Below are 24281 nucleotides of genomic sequence, written 5' to 3'. Positions count from 1 at the left end.
ACGGAAGGGAACTGATACATGGATTTGAGATGAGGAAGCGTAAAGGGTGGACAGCCGTAAAGAGAAAGAAAATCCAGTTTCCGCGGCCCAAACACCCAACAGTGACTGCAAATTAACACTCAGAAGGCGCGCCGGGTGTGCCGGGCCCCCCCCCATGTGGGGGCGTGGTCTCGCGCTGCCTCGGGCGGGGGCGGGACCTGATTCGGGCCCCGCCCCGCCCCGCCGGTGGCCAAGGGCGCGGCACCCTCACTTCCCCGCAGAGCTGTGGACTGCACCAGTCGAGCGGAGGTGATCCGGGTAAGTCCACGCACTTACTGGCAACGCGGAGCGTGGGCCTCGGGGCGCTTCTGGTCCAGCGCTAGGCACCACCCCTACCTCTGCCATCCCGGGTGAATAGGGATGCGCTCCCTTTCCCCTTTCTGGTCTGTACACTTCCGTCTATCTTTCCATCCCCTTTGCCCCCCACCTGCCCTGCATCCTCCCCCTGATGGAGTGGGTTTGGGGCGTTGAAATGGGGTCCACCTCGCTATCTGTAACTCAGGGAGATTCTCAAGGTCAGCCCTTCAGTACCGTCCTTTCCTCTCTTCCTCTCCCCGGGTTGTGCAGACCCGGCTTCTTGTTTCTGCCTCCCAGAGCCCACCCGACCTTGGTAAGTGCAGCTGATGGGCTGGCTGCACCTGCTGGGGCAGTGGGCAGTGCAGGCCCGATAGGTAACAAGTGCCCTGGGAGCCCTGCGCCTGCTGCGGATGTGGATGTGTTGCTAGGAACCCTCCGGGAGAACCCCCCAGGGAATTGTGTTTGTTTTCCTGCTGCCTCATGGAAACGTTTGTCCGTTTGTACTGAAACCCGTATGTGGGTCATTTTCTACCTCTGCCCGAGAGCAGGAGACTCCTCGAGGGAGGAAGACTCTTAACGTTCGGTTCTGCTTTGGATTTCAGAGAATTTTCCTACTTATCTGTGTCACTGCAGGGAGCCCCAGCGCCACTGCGGTGGGGCAGCTGCAGGGCGGTGGAAGGGGCTGGAGACTCATTGGTGAGTCATTCTCCTAAGTTGTGGCTTCTGTTACTTTCCTTTCCGACCAGGAGTTTTACGAGCTACTTTGTAGCTTAAGGGACAAGTGAGTGTGGAACAGGAGGTAAAGGAAAAGATGAGACAAGAGGGTGGGTTGGAAAGGAGTGACAGTTGGGGCTTTAATCTCTCAACTGGAGAAAGGGAGCCTTAGAGGGAAGGACACTGCTTTGCAGACCAATGGCTTTTTGCGGCCGCTGCGGACCCAGGCGTGGTCCTGTGGAATTGCTGCAGATTTGAGATGTCCTCTGTGCGTGGGAGCTGCAGCAAGGGCTTCTCTTGGGAAATCTGTAGATCACCAAGAGCCTGCAGTTTGTGGGAAGCACCAAGGTTATCTGTCAGAGTTACAAGGCTATGTTTTAACTCAGTGAACTCAATATTAAGAGCATAGTATCCTGGTCAGGGGATCAAGAATGTTTATTCTCACAGGAGTTAAATTTAACCAAGTTCAGTAAAACGAGCCTCTAAAATCCAAAGAAATACTTTTACCTCAGGGAAGGCGTTGTTAAGCTTCCGTCCTGACACAGTGTTACAGAAATAGAAAACTTTGTCAAGCAATTTTTTTTTCCTTGAACGATGTTACTATATATAAAACAGATACACTAGAAAGATCACTGTAGCCAGCTATAGAAAGTGTACATCAGGGGCTTCCTTAGATTAAGGAACAAAACTGGAGAAGGGCAGTCTTCCCCCTAATTTAGACTTCCTTCTGTTGGCCTACAGCCCTGAAGAGACAGTCATGAAAGGGAATTTCCTAACTTGGAGGACAGCAAAGGGAGTAAAAAGTACAAGAAGGAAGGGCTTTACCCTATTATCCAGAGACAGGCTGAAAAGCCCCTGGAGCAATTTGCAATGAAGTAGATGAAAAATCAAGCCGGCAAGATGTAATTTAATGCCTGCTGCACAGTTCGCTGTATTTAAACCTATTATTCCCTATTTAATATTTAAATATTCTGAATCTGGATTCAGAATACAGTTGCCAACCACAACTGACCGTGAGCCATTTAGTATTTTTATGCAGTTTTTTTTAAAAGAATCTACATAATGCTACAGTTTCTGCAGTTGAATTCATATACCACTTATGAGTTTGCAGTCCTCCTGAAAAAGGAGGATTCAGCAGTTACGAGCTAGGATATTACTGTGTACAAAAGCATTCCTGTTTCCCTCACCCTCTCTTCCAGTGTCTACCTCCCTACTTAACCCTTGTGAGGAGAAAAACATCAATGAGGAGCTGGGAAAAATTGCAGTACCTTCCAGATAACATTTGCAAATACTTTTAAGGATTTCATCGTTTGTTCTTGTAAGTCCCCCTGTTGACCCTCTGAATTCTTGCCAGTGTTGACCTGTTCATTAACTGGAACTCAGTTCTCTAATACTTTGGTGCTTTAGTTGACTCTTTTTTTTCCCCTTAATTTGTGGTATTTTAATTCCCCATCCAAAGCAATGTGAATGATTTTGGCTCAGCTTCATCCTAAGTACAGACAGGCACAAAGAGACTAACCCTGTTTCAGGCAGCTCCATGGTTCATTCATCCAGAATGTCTGATACCTTGTGAGGACTCAGCAGCTGCTGAGAATTAACTACGGTCTGCCCACATTTCTTGGGATGGAAAATCCAAGTGGTGTCACTGACTCATTTGAAATTTTTGTTTTCCTCTTGTGGAAGTCAGGGCTTAGTTTCCCCATGACCTTCAGTTCTGTGTAATGCCAGTTAAGGCACAGGTTGTGTGGAAGTCATGATAGGAAAAGAAATACCAATTTCTGTGCTGCTTTGCTCCTTGCAAACCCGCATACCCGAAAGACTGGAGGAAGTTTTTCCTTCCTGGAATTTCTCCTCTTGTCATAACTGCAGTGCTGACACTCATTAAAAGAAATTTAAAAATAAGTTACTTTTTGGACCTCTTCCAAGTTTTTTTTCTTTCTTCCAACTAGAAAGTTCTCAGGCTTTAATCAGTCACAGACTTGGAGTTAATTATTAGCTCTCTATTCCTATTAATATAGTTCATGCTCGGGAGAGAGTTTGAGGAGATAGAAAAGTTCCAGAAGAAGTCAGGTGTGGTCAGACTTGATCTCCAGTCTCATTAAGAGGCAGTAGGGGCGAGGGTAGAAAGCATAGACTCTGGAGCCCAGCAGCTCTGGCTGTGTGTGAGTCCAGGCTTCCTCTGTGATGGCTGTGTGACCTTGAGCAGATTACTTAACCTTTCGGATGCTCAGCTTCCTCATCTGCAAAATAAAAGTAATACGCTGTCATAGGTATGCTCTGAGCAGCTAATACTGGTGAGCTACTTAGAATAGTATTTGGCATACATTTAAATAATACAGGCTAATAATAGGTATTACTGCTAATAATTGATTTCTCCTGCCACGCTAGTCTGTATCACTACACATACCCTTCTAGTCTCTACCCTTCCTACACACTGGTGTCCTTTCTCTTCCTTACACAAGCAAAGCCCTGTCCTGGCTCCTGTGTCCTCGCTGTTGACTCGCCCTGTGTCTCTCTCGCCCACCACTTGATGTCCCTCAGAGCCCTTCTCTCAATCTGCTGCGGCCCTGTTTCGTGGTCCTCCTGTGTTGTCTAGCTCCCCGTCACTGTGTCTTCTGGGGGGTCAGGACCTTGGCTCTCAGTCTGGATGACCATCGGAGCCTTGAACATCTCGCTGCCTCGTGTGGTGCCCGGCATTGAGTGGGGGATAAATCAGGGAAGAAACCATTCCCCAAAGCGATACTGAAGATAGTGGTAGGTGCGGGCTTGAGGTAGGCACTCTATTTAGGTAAAATGGTTTGCCTGGCATGGATTGTATCAGATCAGCTCCATTTAATGAATTGTTAATTGTTAAAGCGATGTTTATCTTCTTCTGCGTCCCATGGCTTCTCCCATTCTTTCTCCTTTCCTCTGAGGTGGGTGCCTTCAGACCACAGAAAACATCCTGCGGGCTGTCGCTGGGATCACATCCCCTGGGACCTCTGCTCCAGATGGCCCAGCATGGCCCGGGACTCCTAGGGGAGGTGCCAACACACCTCTCACCCCGTACAGCCTTTCATGTCAAGAACCTGTTTGGGAAAGTTTGTCATCGCACCAGCAGGAGAACCAAGGGGTTGTTCTGTCTTGTTACAGTCTACTCTTCCTAGAGTCTTAAGGAGCTGAATTACCAGTTTCTTCCAGGGGAGACTCTGTTCCATTCAGGCAGCGCTATTCCCCTGAACTTGGGCATCATGCTGGTCCCGCCCTCCCCGCCCTCCCCCACACCAGCCAATGCACACAGTTAGGTATTGTTTGTTTGCAGCACGGACAGTCGCCGAAGTGTTGGAATTAAAACAACATGGGAAACTTGATTTCTTTTTTTTTTTTTTTTTCTTTGAGAGCACAAGCGGGAGGGACAGGGAGAGGGAGAAAGAATCTTTAAAGCTGAATGCATTTGGATTATAACACATTTATCTCTTAAAAGGGACAGATCCCCTACCCTTCTGACCGTTAGCTTCTATTTTCCAAGTGTTCTGCCAGGAACCCTGGTGAGGAATCACAGAATGTGCTGGGGAAGTTCACCCTCTGGTCTGCCTCTGCGCTTCTGCCTCGCTGAGCTCATGATCAAGTGCAGCATAAATAATGCTGTGCCTATTCAGCTAACTTGCTCTTTTAGCCCTTGGAGAAGTACCTACCAAATGTACAGTGCGATGGTGGGGAGTCGTCGTTTTTCCTCACCTGGGTGATTATTACTTCTCTTCAATGTCCACGCACTTTTTAAAAAAAAAATCTAGCTGTCCCGTGAAACTTTACACTCAGACAGATCTCGTTATCTGTTTCACGTAGAAGTGGCCAGAATGGGGGCGCCTGGGCGGCTCACTCATTAAGTGTCTGCCTGTGGCTCAGGTCATGATCTCGGGATCCTGGGATTGAGTCCTGCATGGGGCTCCCTGCTCAGTGGGGAGTCTGCTTCTCCCTCTCCCCTACTTGTGGTTGCTTGCACTCTCTCTCTCTCTCCAATAAATAAAATCTTTAAAACAAAACAAAACAAAAGTGGCCAGAACTGGCATTTTGAAAATGTAGGATGGACACAAAGAAATTCTGTGATTCTTTTTTCTCTCCCATCATGGAAACAGGGAATTACTTTTGTGTGGCTTCCCTCCAGGCTCTAAAATTTCTCCTTTGGACTCTACATGGGTTCATGAGGGTCACCCTACCTGAGATGATTGTGAGGACTGTTCATTTGTCGAATCAGCTAGAGGCAGAAGTGAGGCTGGGCAGCTGCCCTGGGGGGCTGTGAGCAGGCTAAGTAGACACCTGACACAACCTCAGTTCTCTGAACCACCTTCCATGTTGGGGGCTCATGGAAGTCCATTTGAAACCATGAGACCAGCCCTTTAAGTGACTGTCCTTATGTTAGTCTTGTGAGAGTGGTGGGTTTTGCCACGTAAAATAAGCAGCCGTGTATAAGGAAGGTCAGATGACTAGCACAGGGAACCAGATAAGAATTTTAATGAAACATGGGAGAATGGCTCCAAGTCAGTCTGTGAGTGTTTTTCATTGTCCCATATCTGTGTGTGTGAAGAAGGACACCACTGAGAAATGGCAGGACCGTTTGAGGAGAACAGTCTTGCAGGTGGAAGTAGGGGGTGACCACTGTCCAGCTTGGCTTTTATCTGCTTATTTGAGGGCAAAGAGAGAGCTGAAAGCTGAAATCTTTCTCCTTTAAAAAAATCCAGTTGAGGGGTGCCTGGGTGGCTCAGTGGGTTAAAGCCTCTGCCTTTAGCTCAGGTCATGATCCGAGGGTCCTGGGATCGAGCCCTGCATTGGGCTCTCTGCTCAGCAGGGAGCCTGCTTCTCTCTCTCTCTCTGCCTGCTTCTCTGCCTACTTGTGATCTCTGTCTGTCAAATAAATAAATAAAAATAATCTTAAAAAAAATTCCAAACTATGGAAAGAACCTAGATGTCCATCAACAGATGAATGGATAAGGAAGATGTGGTGTATATATACAATGGATACTGTGCAGCCATCAAAAGAAATGAAATCTTGCCATTTTGTGACGACATGGATGGAACTAGAGGGTATTATGCTTAGTGAAATAAATCAGTCGGAGAAGGACAACTATCATATGATCTCCCTGATATGAGGAAGTGGAGATGCAACGTGGGGGGTTTGGGGGGTAGGAAAGGAATAAATGAAACAAGATGGGATTGGGAGGGAGACAAACCATAAGAGACTCTTAATCTCACAAAACAGAGAGTTGCCAGGGGGAGAGGGGTAGGGAGAGCGGGGTGGGGTTATGGACATTGGGGAGGGTATGTGCTATGGTGAGTGTTGTGAAGTGTGTAAATCTGGAGATTCACAGACCTGTACCCCTGGGGCTAATAATACATTGTATGTTAATAAAAATTTAAAAAATTTAAGGGAGTTAAGGGAAATTGGAAGGGGAGATGAACCATGAGAGACTATGGACTCTGAAAAATAGTCCGAGGGTTTTGAAGGGGCAGGGAGTGGGAGGTTGGGGGAGCCAAGTGGTGGGTATTAAAGAGGGCACGTATTGCATGGAGCACTGGGTGTGGTGCATAAACAATGAATTCTGTTACGCTGAAAAGAAATAAAAAATAATAATAAATCTAAGTGATTTCATTTAGTAAAAGATAAACTGATGTAATTTCATGGCTCAGAAGGGATCATTGGAGGCAAGTGCTCAGATACGAAGCCTGCCTTTTACTCCCATTTGTGCAATGTTGATTGTACCCTGGGGAGCTCCTTTTGGCAGCCGAGAGGGACTTGAGTAAATACTGAAGGAAAGCTTCATCCCTAGGGTGTTCTGATGCATGTGGCTCAGGAAGGGTTCTGGGTAGCTCTTGGAACTGAAGGAACCCCTGCCCCAGTGAGATAGGGGAAGTGGTGGCAGAGGCAGGAATTGGAGGGAATCAAAGCAACGCCCCTAAGCGCTATGGTGGGATGTTTTCAGAGAGAACCTGTCAGTGAAATTCCTTGAGATGGGGGGGGGATTACCTTAAGCAGATGTCCTAATGAAAATCCGTGTTGCCAACTCAGACACTGGAATGGAGCGTGTCTTCTCATTGAAGCCTGAGCTCGATCCCTTCTCAAGGGGCACTTGGCACTGGTGCCTTGGGGCTTTCTTAAAATCTGCTGGGCTGAAGATAGTTGCCCCAGTCTCCCCCTGGAAACCCATGTCTGTTGCCTGCTGCCCTCTACCCCTTGTGCTTCAAAATACTGCTGCTTTTCTTTCCTTACCCTGGTGAGGTCTTCCAAAAATCATTTTCAGCTATTTAATCCTCTGATAAGCAAAAAAAGTTACAAATAGGGGGCGCCCGGGTGGCTCATTGGGTTAAGCCTCTGCCGTTGGCTCAGGTCATAATCTCAGGGTCCTGGGATGGAGCCCTGCATCAGGCTCTCTGCTCAGCGGGGAGCCTGCTTCCCCCCCCCACCTCTGCCTGCCTCTCTGCCTACTTGTGATCTCTGTCAAATAAATAAATAAAATCTTTTAAAAAAAAGTTACAAATAGAAGTGTTGCTGTTTTTAAAAATATGATATAGAAGTAATTCATTTTAAAGTATTTTCCAAAAGGGCATCTATTTAAAAAAAAAAAAACAACTCACAGCTAACATTATATTAAATGATAAAAGACTGAATACTTCCCCCCAAAGATGGGGATCAAGATAAAGATGTCCTTTCTTGCCACTTCTGTTCAACACCGTATCGGTTCTGGTCCAGGTGATCTAGCAAGAAAAAAGAAGTAAAGGCATCCCCAGTGGAAAGGAAAAAGTAAAACTGTCTTCCACAGATGACACGATCCTGTATGTAAAGCATTCCACAGATCCGCCTCTCCCTTCTCCTGGGCTCTGGTACTTCTGCTCTGTTCCTCCACTTTGCCCCTGCCTAGAAACCTTGCGTCCTGCCCTGGAGCTGGAGTTTTGAAAAGGCGTTTTCTCCTCATCACTCCCTGCTGTGGGGGAAGGAGTAACCTAACTCCTGGGTAAGGGGCAAACCCTTCACAGGGGGGTGTGGTAGCAAAGAGGTAGACCCGGGGGTCAGCTGGCTTGTGTTTAGATCTCAGCTCTGCACTCACTTGATGTGGGGCCTTAGACAAGTTGCTGAACTCCTTTTGCCTCAGTTTTCTCCTCTGTGAAATGGGGATGAGAACGGTAACTACCACATAGGATCGCTGTGGGGATTGTTAATTAATGTAAACTCTCCCATGGGCCTGACAGGGGAGAAGTGGTAGGTCTTCTAGGACGTGTTCAGGATGTAGTGGTGATACTATTTCCCATTTTGCTATTTCTGCCATGTGGGCTGGAAAACTCCATGAGGAGTTAGTTTGGGTGTAGAGCCTGCTTAAGAGTCATTCTCTCTTTAAAGAAAGGAAGGAAGGAAGGAAGAATGGAAGGAAAGAAGGAAGAGAGAAAGAGGGAAAGAAATGCAGATTCCCAGACCCCATTAAGGATCAGAGACTCTAGGGGATGGGGTGCATTTTAACACTTAGTTGACCTTGATGCTGTTGAAGTTTGAGAACCACTGATGTGGAACATAGGACAGCCCCGAACTGTGTTTCTGTCCTCCTGGAAGTTACTATAGAAAAGGTAAGCAGGAGACATTCTCTGCCCCCAGCATGGTGGGAAATGTGTACTATTTCCATCGATCAGTGTTCATTCAAGTGTGTGTTGGGAATAGCTAAGCGAGCAGCCTGGAACACATGTGCATGTTCAGAGGCACGCCTGCAGCCCACGCGGGTCAGTGCGGAGTACCGGTGTGGTGGAGGAAGGGGTAGGACCTGGCACTGGACCAAGCACTGGCAGGATGGGCCAGCGGAACGGATACAGGAGGCGGAGCTGCCCGCGATGTCCCGCGGCACTTGTTTCTTAACCCTCAGCGCAGGGGCTCCCACCTTCTCCCCTTCCCCTAAAACCCGGCTCTCCAAGGGTCCCCCTCTCCGAAGCCAAGGACACATCTTGTTCTGTTCATGCATCTTGGCACAGGTGGCCACTGGTTCCTCTTTGGAGCTCTTCCTTCCTTCCGTTTGGAGTCGGTACCGATCCGCTTCCTTCGTGCCTTGGAAGCTCTTTCCGTGTGGAAGAGCTGAGTCCACCCCCAGGGCCATCTTGGCTAACCGTGGTGCTGCTTGCTTGGTTGTCCACCTTTCCCTTTGGGAAGTGAACATTTCTGCTACTAACACACAACAGTCTCGCACCTTTGCCTCCTCCCTTCCCCTCTTCTTAGTCGCTGGGGGGAGAAGCAGCAAGTATTGACTGTTACGCGGAGGGTAAAGCCCCTCTCATGATCTGGATCTGTCCTCCCTGGCCCTCTCTCCTAGTGCTCCCACCATCTGCAGGGGCAGGGGGAGGGCTGGCCACACCAGCCGCCTTTCTGTCCCACGAGTGTGCCAGGCTTCTCCTCCCCTGGGGCCTTGGCACTTGGCGTGTACTCTGACCTGAATATTTTCTGCCCGGAATGTTGAGTGGCTGTGTGGGTGTGAAAGTTGCAGCAGCAAGGTCTTCCCGGTCTTGAGATACAATTGACATATGGTACCATGTGGGTTTAAATATATAATACACTTCTTTGACATTTATATGGCTGTACGATTGCTGTTGAGTGTGACCTAATGCCTTGGCGTGTTTGTTATCAGACTTCTGTCCTCATTCGAATGTCGATGGCTTAAGGACGGGGACCCCATCCTGTCCGCTGCTGTGTCTCCCACCCCTCAGCAGATGCCTAGCATACAGTAAGCGTTTTCATGTTGTGGTTGAATGAGTAAATTAGTGTTCTTAGGTACATTGCTGTCCACACTAGAAAACTAACTCTCCTAGACACTGTATGCTGCCCGCACTGGGAATCTAAGTCGACCAGCGTTTTGCTGAATTTGAAGCTGTTGCAAACAGAGTCAGACCTAATTTCTGAGTCAGGGCACCTTACTGATTTGTAGGAAAACCAGTGTCTCCTTATTTAGGAAGTATGACCTATGTGGGCAGAGACACACACTTACCAGTGTTTACAATATGCCTTCATATTTGGGCCAGCATTTATTAAGTTGTTCATACCAGAAGCTTATCTAGTTTACTTCCTTTATTTTTTTTAAAGATTTATTTATTTTAGAGAGAAAAAGAGCATGTGGGAGGAAGAGCAGAGGGAGAGAGAGGGAGTGTCCCAAGCAGACTCCGTGCTGTGCACAGAGCCCAACGTGGGGTTCGATCTCACGACTCTGAGATCACGACCTGAGCCCAAACCAGATGTTTAACTGGCCACCCAAGCACCCCTAGTTTATTTCCTTAATTCCTCAAATCATCCTGTGAAATAAGTAGTTAGTATTCTTCTGTTCTGTAGAGAAATTAGATGACATTCCCGAACTCACAGAGGCAGCGTCTAAACACAAACCCGTCTGACTCCAGATTTCCTGCTGTCTCTACACCTGTGGATCTCTGCATAGGAGAAGACAAATCACAAAACAGTATTCAAGTCTGCCAGGAGTAAAAACATTTCCAAAAGGACCTCTACTCTTAAATAAGTGATAGGAAATTAAATACAAAATCTAGTTTCTTTTAAACCTTCAACTTAATATCCTTTCAGCTGAACTATTTTGACTCATCTTAAGACGGCCGGCTGGGGAACAGTTAACTGAAAGCATGGGAGGGGAGACAGAAACCCTTCTGTGCTGTTTCTGCCTTTCCCCAGTACATGCACTTTCATTTTGTAGGGTACATTTGTCCCCAGCTTCTGATCATGGCGCTGAAGGGGAAGATCTGGAATTGGGTGTGTGTTCAAGTTGCTTGTTTGCCTGTTTCCCCCAGTAGAACATGAGCCTCATGAGGGCAGGGACCCAAGTCTGGGCTCTTCATCTCCAGCATGGGGGCCCCCCAGTGAGTGGTGCACAGCAGGTGCTCAGTAAACTTGAATAAGCAAGAAGCCAGTGAACACACGCTCACCTCCCCTCTGGGGCATCTCTGGCCACAGTGCCAGTTTCTGAGGTCCATGTTGGAAAACTGCTTCCTCCTGAACACTCCTGCTTTTCAGATGCTTGAGCATAGCTGGCTAGGAGTTCAGAAAAAGAAGTGAGTATATATAGTTATGTTAGCTGTGTTAAAATAGCAATTCTAAATAAATTCTTAAATGTAGATTATCATTCATTCAAACATCCCCTTTTATAATTAAATCAGGGCAGAGACCGTTCACATTAACACATGACACAACCCGATCCCAAACTTCTGCTGAGTGCTCAGCACCTGCCAGTCATCATGCTGGGCACTGATAGTGTCCCCATCCCCGAGTCTCCCCAAGTCTTCCTTGCAACAACTGCAGGGGCGGGTGGGTACCACCAGTGTCTCCATTTAACAGATACGGAGGCTGAGGCCGCTGAAATACGTGAAGAATTTCCCCAAGGACACACAGCTAGGAAGTGTGGCAACCAGGTTCTGAGCTCAGTGTCATTCCAGAACATCCTCAGTGAGTGACGAGATTCAGGCTGGAAGTCCCATATGACTGGTCCCATCGCAGTGTATTGTCTAGTTCTCTGATTTCTCAATTCCTGACTGTTGTCAGGCCACTTCCATATGACTTTTTGGTCTGTATCTGCTCATCATGGAAATTATAGGAAAGTACAAAGGAAGTCTACAGTTCGCCTGTCTAGGAATAATTAAGCTTATAATTTTGATACTTTCTTTTAAAATTTCTCCTGTTAGGGAGAAAACTAAGATTATTCTGTATATACGCTTTTTGAAATTTTTTAACCTAACATGCTCTATGTTAAGCCCATTTCAGCACCTTTAATCGTGTGCACGCCATTTTAGTGGTTATACAGTATTCTGTTTATGGGTGCACTTGTTTGTTTAATTAGTCCTCTTTGCCTGGCCATTGTGCCATTGCTATTGTTACTGTTATAAATGGTGCTTAGGTGAGTGTCTTTGAACCAAATCTATATGAGTTTCTGATTATGGCCTCCAGCTAGCTTCCCGTGGAACTAATGAATCAGAAGGTATGAAGGATGTAAAGGATATTCCCATTGTCGGGCTCTTCTCCAGAGGGTTCGCTTTTGCACTTCCCCACCACTGTGTAATCGTGCGGACGAGGTACTTTTAAATAGGCACCTAAATTCTGTCCTATTTGTACAAATTATAGCTTCTCATATACACAGCTGGAGTGCGACCAGCCTCGAAAACAGGATGATGATTAACAAATGCCATTGTACAACAAGGCGGGTTGCAGAGTACTCTAGACCTGCTTTGGAAGCTGAGCTCCCAAGGGGCTGTTAGGCCACATGCTGTGCGTCTGGCACCATGTTCAAGACCCAAGTCTAGGGCAGAGCTCCCACCCCCGAGAGCACATTATCTTCTTGGGTTGCTGGAGGGGTTGCTGGTGAGCAGAGCAGGTATGTAATCAACAAAGTGTGATGTGCAGCACGGGGAGCGCTCATGCCAGAGGTGCGGAAGCCTGTGCCCTGGGGAAGCTATCTGCCAGCTCCAGGGCTGGGACAGCCTCGGGCGTGGCTGTGGCTGCCAGGGCTGGGCCTCTGTCAACTGCACGGCCTCCTCTTAACCAGTGCGCACACCTGCACCCGAACCCACAAAGGCCGATCTTTAAGGGGTGGGAGCGTCCATGTCTTTGCCCTGCATTCCTCAGAACAGAAGGACTCAGCAGATGATGGGAATTTTGGGGGGGGGGGGGGACTCTGACTGAATGAAGCTGATTCTCCCCTGAAAGGACAAACCTGAACCATTTTCCAGTCCCTGTTGGATTTATGTTTTCAACAGCGATAGTGACAGAGCTTTTTTCTGTGTCCTGACCTTGTCTTTCTCTGCTTCAGAGGTTTTAGTAGATACTTTTAAGGAGAACAAAAGGGAACTTAAATCCCTTAGGCGCCTGCTCTATGCCAGGCTTAGTTCCAGGTGACAAACATTCTGTGGGTTGGAGGTGTCATTCCCAAAAGCCTCCTGGAGCGGTGGCGTGCTTCGTTTATTCCACAGGTGTCTATAGGCACACTCTGTGCTTGGCATCAGGATGTCAAACGCAGTCACCCCTTGCGGGAGCTGGGTAGCACACACTGCTCTGGTGTTTGAAGCAGGACTCCTCTTGGTGGGAGAACAAGGGGGGTCAAGGAGGGCTGTGCTGCCCATCCTACAGCCAGCTTCCTGGACTTTATTCTAGCGTCTTTGCAGGTGGTCCAGGCTCCTGAAGCGAGAGGTTCAGGGAGGTAGGCACTTTGCCCCCATGTGAGCACACTTGCTGTCCCACGGCTAGCTATGCAATCTTTTGCAAACCACCCACTCTAGCACTGGACTCTGGGTCCCCCTTACTATAAATTCTCTGCCCTTCAAAGGTACTTGTTCTTCTGGTTCTGCTTGCCCCTACCCAGATTGCTTTTCCCTAATACCCATCACTGTAGCAAGGTAGGAGGAGGGTAACTTTCACTAGAGTGTGAATCCCAGATTACATATACACTTAGGGAGGGGAGCTCAGTAGTAAATACTCATTTCAGATTGTACATTTTTGAGCAGTCACCTGAGTGTTCATTGCCTACAACAGAAAGACCTACTCAAGAGGTACTTGTCTGTCTGGCCACTTAGCTTCTCCTACCCCAAGGCGGTGCAAACCAGGAAAACCAAGGGCAGTGACTAAGCCATGCAATTTTGCCATGCCTGGGTATTTGGGGAAGAATTTAAAAACCCGTTCTGGTCTTAGTTCTACTTTCTTCTGCTTGAGCCTCCATTTCCTTTTCTGTGAAGTGAAGCTAATGGGATTTTTGCGGGGGTTAAAAGTGGCTGAAAGGTGCTACGCAAACACGGGTGACCCCATGCTGCCTGGCGTCCTGTCTGGAGACTGGGGTCTGGAAATGGGCTCTCACTCCAGGACTCTCTTGGCGTGCAAATATTGACCTAAGCCAACTATGCTTACTTGATTGTCCTGACAGAGTGAGTGACAGCTTCATTTTAAATGACCTGTCTAGCCAAATGCTATTGAGCCCCAAGGAGATCAGATAGGTTGGGAGGCTCACCCATTGCTATTTTCAAAGAGGTGTTCAGGATTCACCTTTTATTTTTGTCTCGATAACTGCTACCTCCTGGAGCTGGTTTTCTGCATTTCAGGAAGCAACTGATTGTAGAAGGGAACCAGGGCAGGAAGGTTTGAAGAGCAGCCAGAGACCGCTTGCTTTTTGCAACCATACCTGATGGTGGGGAGAGAGTGTCCAGGAGGCGTTCCTCTGCTGAGTCATGGCGATAACCCTTTGCAGTGTGTCCCCTCCTTCCCTAACCCAAGCAAGGTGGGCTAAGCACCCCTGGGATACAACACAGGGTAAAGAATGTAGAAGGAGAAACTGGGGATAATTATTATGGATCGTGAAGGGGTGGCGGGGCAGACTTTAGGACTTCAGCACTAAATGTCACTTTTGAGTCCTAAGGGAAGAGTACTTTTGAAGAACAGAGCTGCTTTCTGGTCCCCGATTCCACACTGAGAAAGGCGCTGTGACCCCATCATCAGTGCAGCTCTCTGTTTCCAAGTGGGATTAAAAGCGAACATTGGAACCGGATTGGAATCTAAATGTGAATCCCAGCTATGGTGCCTTCTGTTTTGGATCCAGCAACATGCCTTCATACCGTCGGGGTACTCTTTGGAAATAGGGTTATTCCATCTTGCTGGGTTGTTGGTGAGGTCAACCAGAAACACTCTGGGGCAGGGGATCCCTCCTGGTTTTGGAGGACAGATTGCAGTGAGCCAGTTAGGAGGGTGGATGTTTTAAACCAGATGCAGAACATAGGCAGGAGCTCTGGCCTGTGGCAGCCTGGCCCACGGTGCCTGGGCAGGTGAGGATCTCGGGAAGCACCCTGGCTGTGCTCCGTGTCCCACCTGCCTCAGTGGTCTGCTGACCAAAGTCAGAGCAGTTGCACAGCCGGCACTGATCCTACCGTGAGATGATGAGGGCCTCCTCCCACCTGCCAAGTTCTCTTCTCCTTGCTGGCCAGTCTGTTTCTTCTCTTTCCTTTCCTTCTGAGGCAGAACAGTAGCTAAAATAGTTCAAATGGTAGAACCCTGAAAAATGCTAAGATTTGCTTATTCTCCATTTTATAATGACATTTTTTCAAATATACAGAAAAGCTGGAAGGATCATACATTTACCATCTGTAGAGCCGCTGTCCGGTTTCCATAATTAACACTTGGCTCTGTTGGTGTGTGTTGTCCTTTCGTGATCCATTTCAGGTAAGTTGCAGGCGTCAGATCACGCCCCAGGGCTAGTTTTGAAGTGAGAATTCGAGGAACGGACCTGGCTCCCCGGAGCTGCGCAGAGCCCAGTCTCTTAGCAGTGTGATGGGCTCCGCCTGCCACTGGGTCTCCTGCCTTCTCCCAGACCAGCATGTGCCCCAGGGTCAAAGGGAGTCCCAGGGTGCCTGCCTTCAGTGACCCCCCCCCATGCCAACAGACACGCAAAAACTTGGAATCACCGTATATTTTTCATATCCTGCTTTGCCTCCCATACCTCTCTCCTTTCTCTCGAATTTAATACATCCTTTAGATTTTGCCCTGTTAACCTTTTTTTTGTGAAACTATGGTTTTTCAGCAGTTGTGTCCTCCTCCAGCAATGCCTACCGCGGTGCTACGGCTTCATAGGAAGAGAACACGTGATACGATCACGCGCTCTTCTGCGTGTACATTGCATACTTGCATAAGGGTCTGGTCTGGGTCTGTTGTGTGACACACAGTGACGTCTGCATCTGCAGGAACATCAACGTTTACTCAGCTTTCTGACCTGTAGGTAGACCTTCACAGGGAGTGAAGCCCCGAGCTGCGGGCCTCCTGCCGTGGGTGCCTGGGGTGCTGGGTGGTATCCTAACTCGTCTTCTTTCCACAGAGCCAGCATGGCTGTCCTCTCTAAGGAATATGGTTTTGTGGTTCTCACCGGTGCCGCCAGCTTCATAATGGTAGCTCATCTAGCCATCAACGTTTCCAAGGCCCGAAAGAAGTACAAAGTGGAGGTGAGTGGGAACCTAGATCTGTTGAGGCAAGAACTTGTTTTCAGTTGTGGAAGGAGAGGTGAGAAGCCAGAGGCCAGCAGTGGCAGTCTGAGAACCACATCCACTCGAAATCCTGCCCTTTTCAGGCAGGAAGAAGGCAGGAAATGGGGGACTCTGCTGGGGAGCAGTCTCCATCTTGTTTTCACTTGGTCTCTTTGTAGAAAGACCAGCTGTGTTGGGGCAAGAGCGGTATGACCTTTGGCTGGAGCTGTGTGCCAGGAAGAGTGTTATTTTCTAACAAGGGGTAAACAGGCAGGACCACATCAAACCAGAAAGCTGCTGTGCAGCAAAGGAAATTGCCAACAAAATGAAAAGTGCCACCTACTGCATGGGAGAAATTTGTGCAAATCATATATCTGATAAGGGGTTAATTTCCAAAATATGTAATTCATACAACTCAATAGCAAAAAAAAAAAAAACAAACGATCCAATTTAGAAATTGGGCAGAGGAGCCAAACAGCCATTTTTCCAAAGACCACATACAGATGGCCAACAGGCACATGAAAGGGTGCTCACCGTCACTCATCATCAGGGAAATGCAAATCAAAACCACGGTGAGATGCTGCCTCACGCCCGGTGGGGAATGGCTATGAGCAAAATGACAAGAAATAGCCAAAGCTGTCGAAGGGGGAGAAAAGGGAACAACACTGTTGGTGGGAATGTAAATTGGTGCAGCCACTATGGAAAATAATGGAGGGTCTTCAAAAAATTAAAAATAGAATGACAGTATAATGCAATAGTTTCACTTCTGGGTATTTATCCCCAAAAAAAGAAAAAATGAAAACACTGACTCAAAAAGATATGTGCACCCCATGTTCATAACAGCACTATTTACTGTAGCTAAGACACGGAAGTAACCGAAGCGTCCATCAGTGGATGAGTGGATAAAGATGTGTGTGTGTGTGTGTGTGTGTGTGTGCACGCGTGTATGTGCGTGTACGTATACATACATACATATACATATATATATATACATATATATATATATTACTCAGCCATAGAAAAGAATGAAATCTTGCCATTTGTGACAACATTAATGGACCTTGAGGGTATCATCCTAAGTGATATAAATCAGAGAAAGACATATATCTCATGACCTCACTTACATGTAGAATCTAAAAAAAGCAAGAGCTACAAGGTACAGCATGGCAGCCATAATGAATAATTCTCCATTATATATTTGAAAGTTGCTAAGAGCAAATATTAAATGCTCTCATCAAAAGAAAACGCTGCAACTCTGGTACCTAGACTTACTGTGATCACTCCACCACACACACATACATCGAATCATTACATTACACACCTGAAACTCATGTGTGTCGATTATACTTGGATTTTTAAAAATAAGTAATACAAAGTAACTAAGTAAAGAGAGTTAAATGGTAAGTCTTCCCTCATGTGCCACTTTAAAAATGGTGTTGTAAGGTGATTGTCTGTTTCCCAAGTAAAGAAACGTGTGGGGCTGAGGTTAGCCTGGGCTTAGACAGTAGACCTAAGAAGGAGGTCTGTGAAATGCTTCCTTTTGTTCCTGCTGATCTAAAAGGGCTAATTACTGGGGTTGTCCCTGGTGAGCAAATTCAAATGTCTGCTTCTGTTCAGCAAGTTATTATTAGGCTCTGACTAGAGCTGCTTTTTAAGTTTTCCTATTGATTTCCTTTTTTTTTTTTTAATGGACACATCCATTAAAGTTCTCACACCAATTTCTGTTCTCCCATTAAAGAAAATCTTAGAAGGTTGTGGTATCTGATAGCTCGTGGGAAGAAGCTGTTCCCCTGGGGTGTCTTTGTGCTGTGTGGGGAATCCAGCAGTCACAGCACAATGTCAACAGCAGGGAGTCTGGCTCAAGCTGCCTCCCTCCCTTGTGTGACTGTGGCACAGACATACATTCTTAGGACTGGATATTAACAGAAATATACTGAATCTGCTTCTGAGAGTTGAGACCCCACTGCAAGTGTCAGGCAGAAAGTGATCACCTGTCAAGGGTAAAGTAGAAGGTGCTTGAGGATAGATTATCTTCGAGGTTGGCTGTAACTCAACACTGAATGTTGCTCTTGACCATTTGATCCACGGTATCCTGTTGTTCTCACAGTATCCTACCATGTACAGCACGGACCCTGAGAACGGGCACCTTTTCAACTGCATTCAGCGCGCCCACCAGAACACGTGAGTGTCGGCCCCGCAGGCCCCTGGGGAGGTCTGCAGTGTTGTGTGTCCTCTGCCCAGCATCTCGGCCTTTGCCCCGTTCACTGAGTAGCAGCTGGGATGATGATCGGGAGTTAAAAGGGTCTTAGAAAATATGTCTATGGACAGACTGAATGTTCAGAGTTGTGAGAAGAGTGGGGTTCTGGATAATCCTTCAAAAATGTCTTTCAAGTTGCATTGGCCTTCAACAGCAGTTGCGAGGCTTCCTGTCTAAGCTGAGATTGAATCTCCCAGCCCTGTGGAGGGAGTGGCTGTGAGCTCTGGAAGGAAATCCGCTGGCATTAGCCACCACCTTCCTCGTTAGAGTATCAGAGCTGCGGACTTAGGCTCCCATGCAGGAGGAAAGAGGGTGGATCCTAGCGGTAGGGCTTCTCCCTGCCCTCAGTGTTCGGTTTTACTCTCCAGTGTGTGACTCAGCAAATAAGAGCGTTTAACGGGTATGGGCACATGTCAGATGGGCACTTTTTACAAAAAGGTCTCTGTCTATTCTAGGTTGGAAGTGTATCCTCCCTTCTTATTTTTCCTAGCTGTTGGAGGTGTTTACCACCCGGTAAGTTTTCCCAAGGAGTTTTCGTCTATTTGGATTTTTTTTAAAGATTTTATTAGAGAGTATGTGCATAAGGTGGGGGGTAGCGAGTCAGGGGGAGCCGCTGACCAAGGAGCCCGACATGGGACTGGATCCCAGTGTCCTGGGATCACAACCCAAGCCGAAGGCAGACCCTTAACTGACTAAGCCACCAGGCACCCGTCTGTTTGGACTTCGTTCACTGAGCTAAGGGAGGAAAGCAGGAAATGGACATTGAATGAACATCTTCAGTGTCCATTAAGAAGAATTTCCTTCTTGTTAAAAAGTTCTTTAAGGCCTATCGAACTTCCCCCATTGTTTTTTTAATAGATCAGGAGAAACTTCTTGGATACTATGAAACCATCCCAGGGGCAAATAGCCACGTAGAAAATAGAAGAATTTGAACCCAGGTCTGATCCTGCAGGGTTTGTGTCCGTGATTTTCTCCTTTGTCACAGTCAGTCACTGATGGATCACCTGAGGTCACAGCGGTGAATGGAACGGACCCAGACACCAGCTTAACTCTTACCCGGGGTCATTGACTCTAGCACATAAGTACGTGACGCAGTTCGCCACAAGGCGATGCGTGCCACGGAGGGAAACCCAGCGGTCAGGTGGGAAGGGAGTTCGGGATCCGGAGACCGCTGTGAGTGAGGAGGTCAAGTGAGGACTGTGTCAGCTGCCAAGGTGACAATGAGGCAAAAGTTACAGAAGGGTAGGGAGCAGGTGTCGAGGGCGGTAGACGTCTTTGGGCAAAGCGCAAGAGCAAGGCCCTGAGGCCAGAGCCCGTCCAGTCTGTCCGGTGAATAGTGACAGGGGCGGCACGGCTTCCGTGGGTAGCAGACCACAGGGCCTTGTAGGCCATGACGGCGCGTGGCTGGAGTGTGGTCTGCAGTATACCTTACCTATATAAAGGACGACAAGCCAGTCCCTCTAGTGATGTCCACCCCTATCCCTTTTCCAGTCTGTCTGTCCTACACTCCATTCCTGCGCGTCGGTCTCTAAAATACTCGAAGAACTACTCTGGGGACATCTGGTGGTAACTGTGCAACATTACAGCCAAGCAGGGCCTGGCAGAGACCAGGTTGTACATAGTGACTTAGGGGCCCGGGATTTTTATTTTCAGTGGTTTCACACACCTGATCATTAACCTTACCCCAGATCAACTAAACAAACCCTAAAGCACTAATCTTACCCCTTGGGATGCCACTGATGAATGGTGAAGGCACATGAAGACTGGTGTGCAATGTTTCATGTGCCCACTCCCCCTCCCAGTCTGTCCTGACTCATTTTGACCAGATGGTCACCCCAGGATGGTTCTCAGGTAGGACTAGTCATCTTACGTGAGTTTTGTTCTCTCTTCTCAAGGGTCATGGAAGGGGGAGACTTCTGCTTCCAAGACCACATGTTCTGGGATGACAACATGACACGCTCTGCCCACTTTTTCTAGCAGAGCCCTCAGCCCAAGTGCGGGCCGCAGCACAGCCTGCTCTGACCCCCTTCTGGGGGGCGGTTAGGGGGGAGACTCAGAGATGCAGTGGCAGGCCCATGGAGACAACCAGGCTTCTCCACCAGTCCTGCCTTGGAGTCAGGGTCCTCTTGGGACTTACCCTTCACGCCCCACCCCCGGCCTGCCTCTCCCTCTCTCGTATGCCCACACCTCAGTCCCCAGGGCAAGCCAGAAGGTTCCTTCCATCCCATCCACCAGGAAGGTCAGTCCTCACCTTCCCCATCCACAAGCAATTCATAGAAGAATCACAGATCTTTGATGTTCCTGAGACAAATAACATGCCTCTACCCTAGCTATTTTACCATATCCACGGAAGTTTTGGGAGAACATTGTGTCTTCAGCCCTAGATGTTATTGAAGACTGGTCTGTTTCTCAAATGCCGGTACTGACCCAACCCTTTTCTTGCAGCGTATAGCTTCTGGCCTGGGCTTGGCCTGGATTGTTGGACGAGTTCTTTATGCTTATGGCTATTACACAGGAGGTGAGTACATCACGACATCTGCCAAGGAAACAAATTTAAAAATCCCATGCCACTGTATTTTTCTTCTTAGCGGGGCTTTAAGAAAAGGGGAAGTACTTTGATGTTTAGGGGGAAGGTCAGGTATCTTCCTTCTCACTAACCTTTGAAAAGTAACAAAACTATTAGTACTGAGCACTTTCTGTGTGCCAGTTGCCGCTCTGAGATCCAGAGTATGCTGCTTAGCCTGATAGCATTTCTGTGATGCAGATAGTGTGTCCTGTGCTATAGATGGAAAACTGAGGCTCAGAGCTACTTGTGTAAACTGGGAAGCCGGGATTTAAACCCAGGCAGCCCGACCCCAGAACCCCTGCTCCTAACTCACTACGGTAAGTGGTTGCCCGAGAGAGAACAGGGAGAGACTCTTGGCTCTCCTTACCTCTTGAAAGTGGGGGCACTCCCAAAGGTCCTGGAGCACAGTTGTTCTAATTATTATCCCCAGTTCTCTGAGGGTCCAGAGAAGACTCTGGGGACACATTTCTTGGCATGCCATAGCTGACGCACTGGCCACTCAGGCCAGGCATTGGTTGACCTCTTCAGACCAGATGGTCTGACGCGCAACCCCCGATGCCTTGCTAGAATGGCTTGTGGGTATTGACAGCATTGTCCTCTGTCTGGCACCTCCAGTCACCTCTGTTCTCTCTCCTGTTTCAGAGCCCAGCAAGCGGAGTCGCGGGGCCCTGGGCTCCATAGCCCTCATTGGCCTCATGGGCACAACCGTGTGCTCTGCCTTCCAGCACCTCGGTTGGGTTAAGACCGGCTTGGGCGGTGGGTCCAAATGCTGCCATTGAAGAACTACAGGGTCTTGAAAAACTCATTCGTTTTGAGTGACTTAACTTTTATTGTCAGTTACTTTTTTTTTTTCTAAATATAATAAAAACTTACCTGGCCTTAGCCTCATACCTAAACCTGACTCTTTGCTGATTTCTTTTTTGAGTCTCCTTCTAGAAGAAGTAGCCTGTTCTACTGGATGGGAGAGGTGGTGGGTACTGAGCCCCCTCCTCACCCTCCCAGAGGATGTTTACTGAGGTGAAGCTGGGGAAACATCTGGTTGTGGTAGTATGTTCATAGTCATGCCACAGCCGTGAAAAATTGGGGCCCAAGGAAGGAAAGTCTTTCAGCCTGAGTTGGGATATAAGAATATCTTACACTTACAGTTAACACCTACTGTAACAAGGATTATTTATTTATTTAAGGTTTTATTTAGTCATTTGAGAGAGCACAAACGGGGAGAAGCAGACATCCTGCTGAGCTGGGAGCCAGACATGGGGGCTCAATCCCAGGACCTGGAGATCATGACCTGAACTGAAGGCAGGTGCCACCAGCTGAGCCACCCAGATGCCCACTTTGAAAATTTCTATTAAAGATTGCTTCTACTGCAGCACCTGGGTGGCTCAGTCAGTTAAGTGTCCGACTCCTGATCCTGGCTCAGGTCATGATCTCAGTCATGAGGTCAGTCTCCACATCGGGCTCCTAGGCGTGGAGCCTGCTTAAGCTTCTCTCCCTTTCCCTCTGTCCACCGCCCCACTCTCTAAATAAGTAAATAAATAAAAACTTTTAAAGATTGCTTCTATTGCTTAAAAGCTCAAGTTATAGACTAATTTTATGAAACTTCACAGAGACACAAAGACCCAATAGCGTAGGTTCAAAACAGGGAAGGACACCGTCAGCACAAAATGGGGAAAACCAAACAGGTTCGGTTGACTTGGAGAAGGCTGCTGGCTGGTAGAATGAGGGCTGCCCCGGACAGAACGTGGCTGTGAATTCAATTCACGGAGGGGTAGCATCTATACCTGTGCTGCTCAGTACTGTAGCCACGAGCCACGTACGGCTGTTTACATTCAGATGAATAAACTGTAAGTAAAACTCAGTTCTGTAGTTGCTCTCGTCACCTTTCAAGGCTTCTTTGACCCACGGGGATTAGAGATGGGGTCTGCACCCAGGCCTGACTCTCAAATCCGTGCTTTGTCTACTCTGCTCCTCCATCACCTGAGGCTGGAGTGCTCTGCCTGGTGACTGGACTCGTTGGCCGTGGCCGCATGACCACCCAGAAGCCAGCAGTGTACACTCTTGCTGTAGCTAGGACATCTTCCCCAGCATGGAGCAAAAGGAGGAAAATGAGGGCTGTTTTCATAAAGCTTTAACTTGCATTCTTTTTATATTAAAATGTCCTTTATAATAAATGACGGTGTTTGTGAAAGGTATTTGAATATGAATGAATGAATATAATGAAATGAATGGTATTTGTGGTCCAGACTTGAGAAAAATTGACTTTATAACAGGCTAGGGTTATGGTTTCATTTTTTTGGTTTTTGTTTCTCGTGTTTATTTTTCGTAAGCAGTGCACCTCAGATGAGAGAACTTGTGGTTTCCTTTCACATCACACAGTCTGGGCATCAGGGAAGCAGCACAGGGGTGGCCTGGGGATGAAGGGACGTTTTCACCTTTGTTGCAAGTCTGGACGGGATGTAAAGTCATGTGATCCATCTTTGTCATTTTGCTCTTGTGGAATGGGCTCCAATGAGGTTTTATAGGAACCCCGCCACGCGAAATGATGCTGTGATTGAAGAGGGGAGCCCAGAGCTCGGCCTTTCCACTTCCCCAGGCGCCCCACCCAGGGTGCCTGAATCCATTGTGTACATCTCTGCTGCGGAGAGTAACAGAGCTACTTTCTGTTCAATTCCTTTGTCTCATGGAGAAAAAAAATTTTTTTTTGGTGTAAGTACTGCCCCTCACTGCTCGTCTAGCAGTGCATGTCCCAGAGTCGATTTATTTCTGTGGAGAAACACATTCTGGCCTTTGCTGTAGGAGACAGAGAACCATTTGGGTCTAATTACTCCACATTGCACCGCAGGGTACCCTGCAGCAGGGAGCTGTGTGCCCTCAGGACAGGTTTATTAGCCTCCCTTAGCCTCAGTTCACCCGGCTGGATGGGGATAATAACACTTCCCACAGAAAGTTCTTGAGCTCAAATGACAGCACAGGCACTTTGCATGCCAGACTGCACGTTGCACTCCCCGGCGGGAGGTGTGGGAAGCGCAGGCGCCCCCTGCTGGCAAAGCTTCATGCATCAGGAGGCAGCATCCAGGGGACCTGACCAACCTCTTAGGCTCTAAGGAGCCAGGGTTTGCCCGTGAGGGGGTTTGCAGAAGTTACCAGCAACTGGTGGTGAACTGGGAGCAGATGTCTCTCCCCAGTGTGGGTGGGCATCACCCAATCTGTTTGGGACCCAGCCAGAGCAAAAAAGATGGAGAAAAGGGGAGTTTGATCTCTGCTTGAGCTGGGACACCCGTCATCTTCTGCCCTCGGATGCCAGTGCGCCTGGTTCTCGGTTCTCAGGCCTTGGGACTTGGACTTAGACCCTCCGCCCCCTTGGTTGTTAGGCCCTCAGACTCGGACTGGATCACAGCCCCCGCTTTCATGGGTCTGCAGAGG

The 24281-nt window shown here is 48.1% G+C and overlaps 1 protein-coding gene across 1 annotated transcript; it reads left to right on the top strand.

The window, feature by feature from the left end:
* The first annotated feature begins 212 nt into the window (after window positions 1–212).
* On the top strand, window positions 213–21754 carry MGST3 (microsomal glutathione S-transferase 3). Its single transcript, XM_032872986.1, has 6 exons — window positions 213–295; window positions 15889–16014; window positions 18143–18216; window positions 18748–18805; window positions 20738–20810; window positions 21501–21754. The coding sequence occupies exons 2-6, from the start codon at window positions 15898–15900 to the stop codon at window positions 21635–21637; spliced, it is 459 nt and encodes a 152-aa protein (XP_032728877.1). The 5' UTR covers window positions 213–295; window positions 15889–15897; the 3' UTR covers window positions 21638–21754.
* The last annotated feature ends 2527 nt before the right edge of the window (window positions 21755–24281 follow it).

This window comes from Lontra canadensis, unplaced genomic scaffold (assembly GCF_010015895.1).
Source record: "Lontra canadensis isolate GAN:19392208 unplaced genomic scaffold, GSC_riverotter_1.0 scaffold46, whole genome shotgun sequence".
NCBI lineage: Eukaryota > Metazoa > Chordata > Mammalia > Carnivora > Mustelidae > Lontra > Lontra canadensis.
This window is presented reverse-complemented; position numbering and strand designations above follow the sequence as displayed.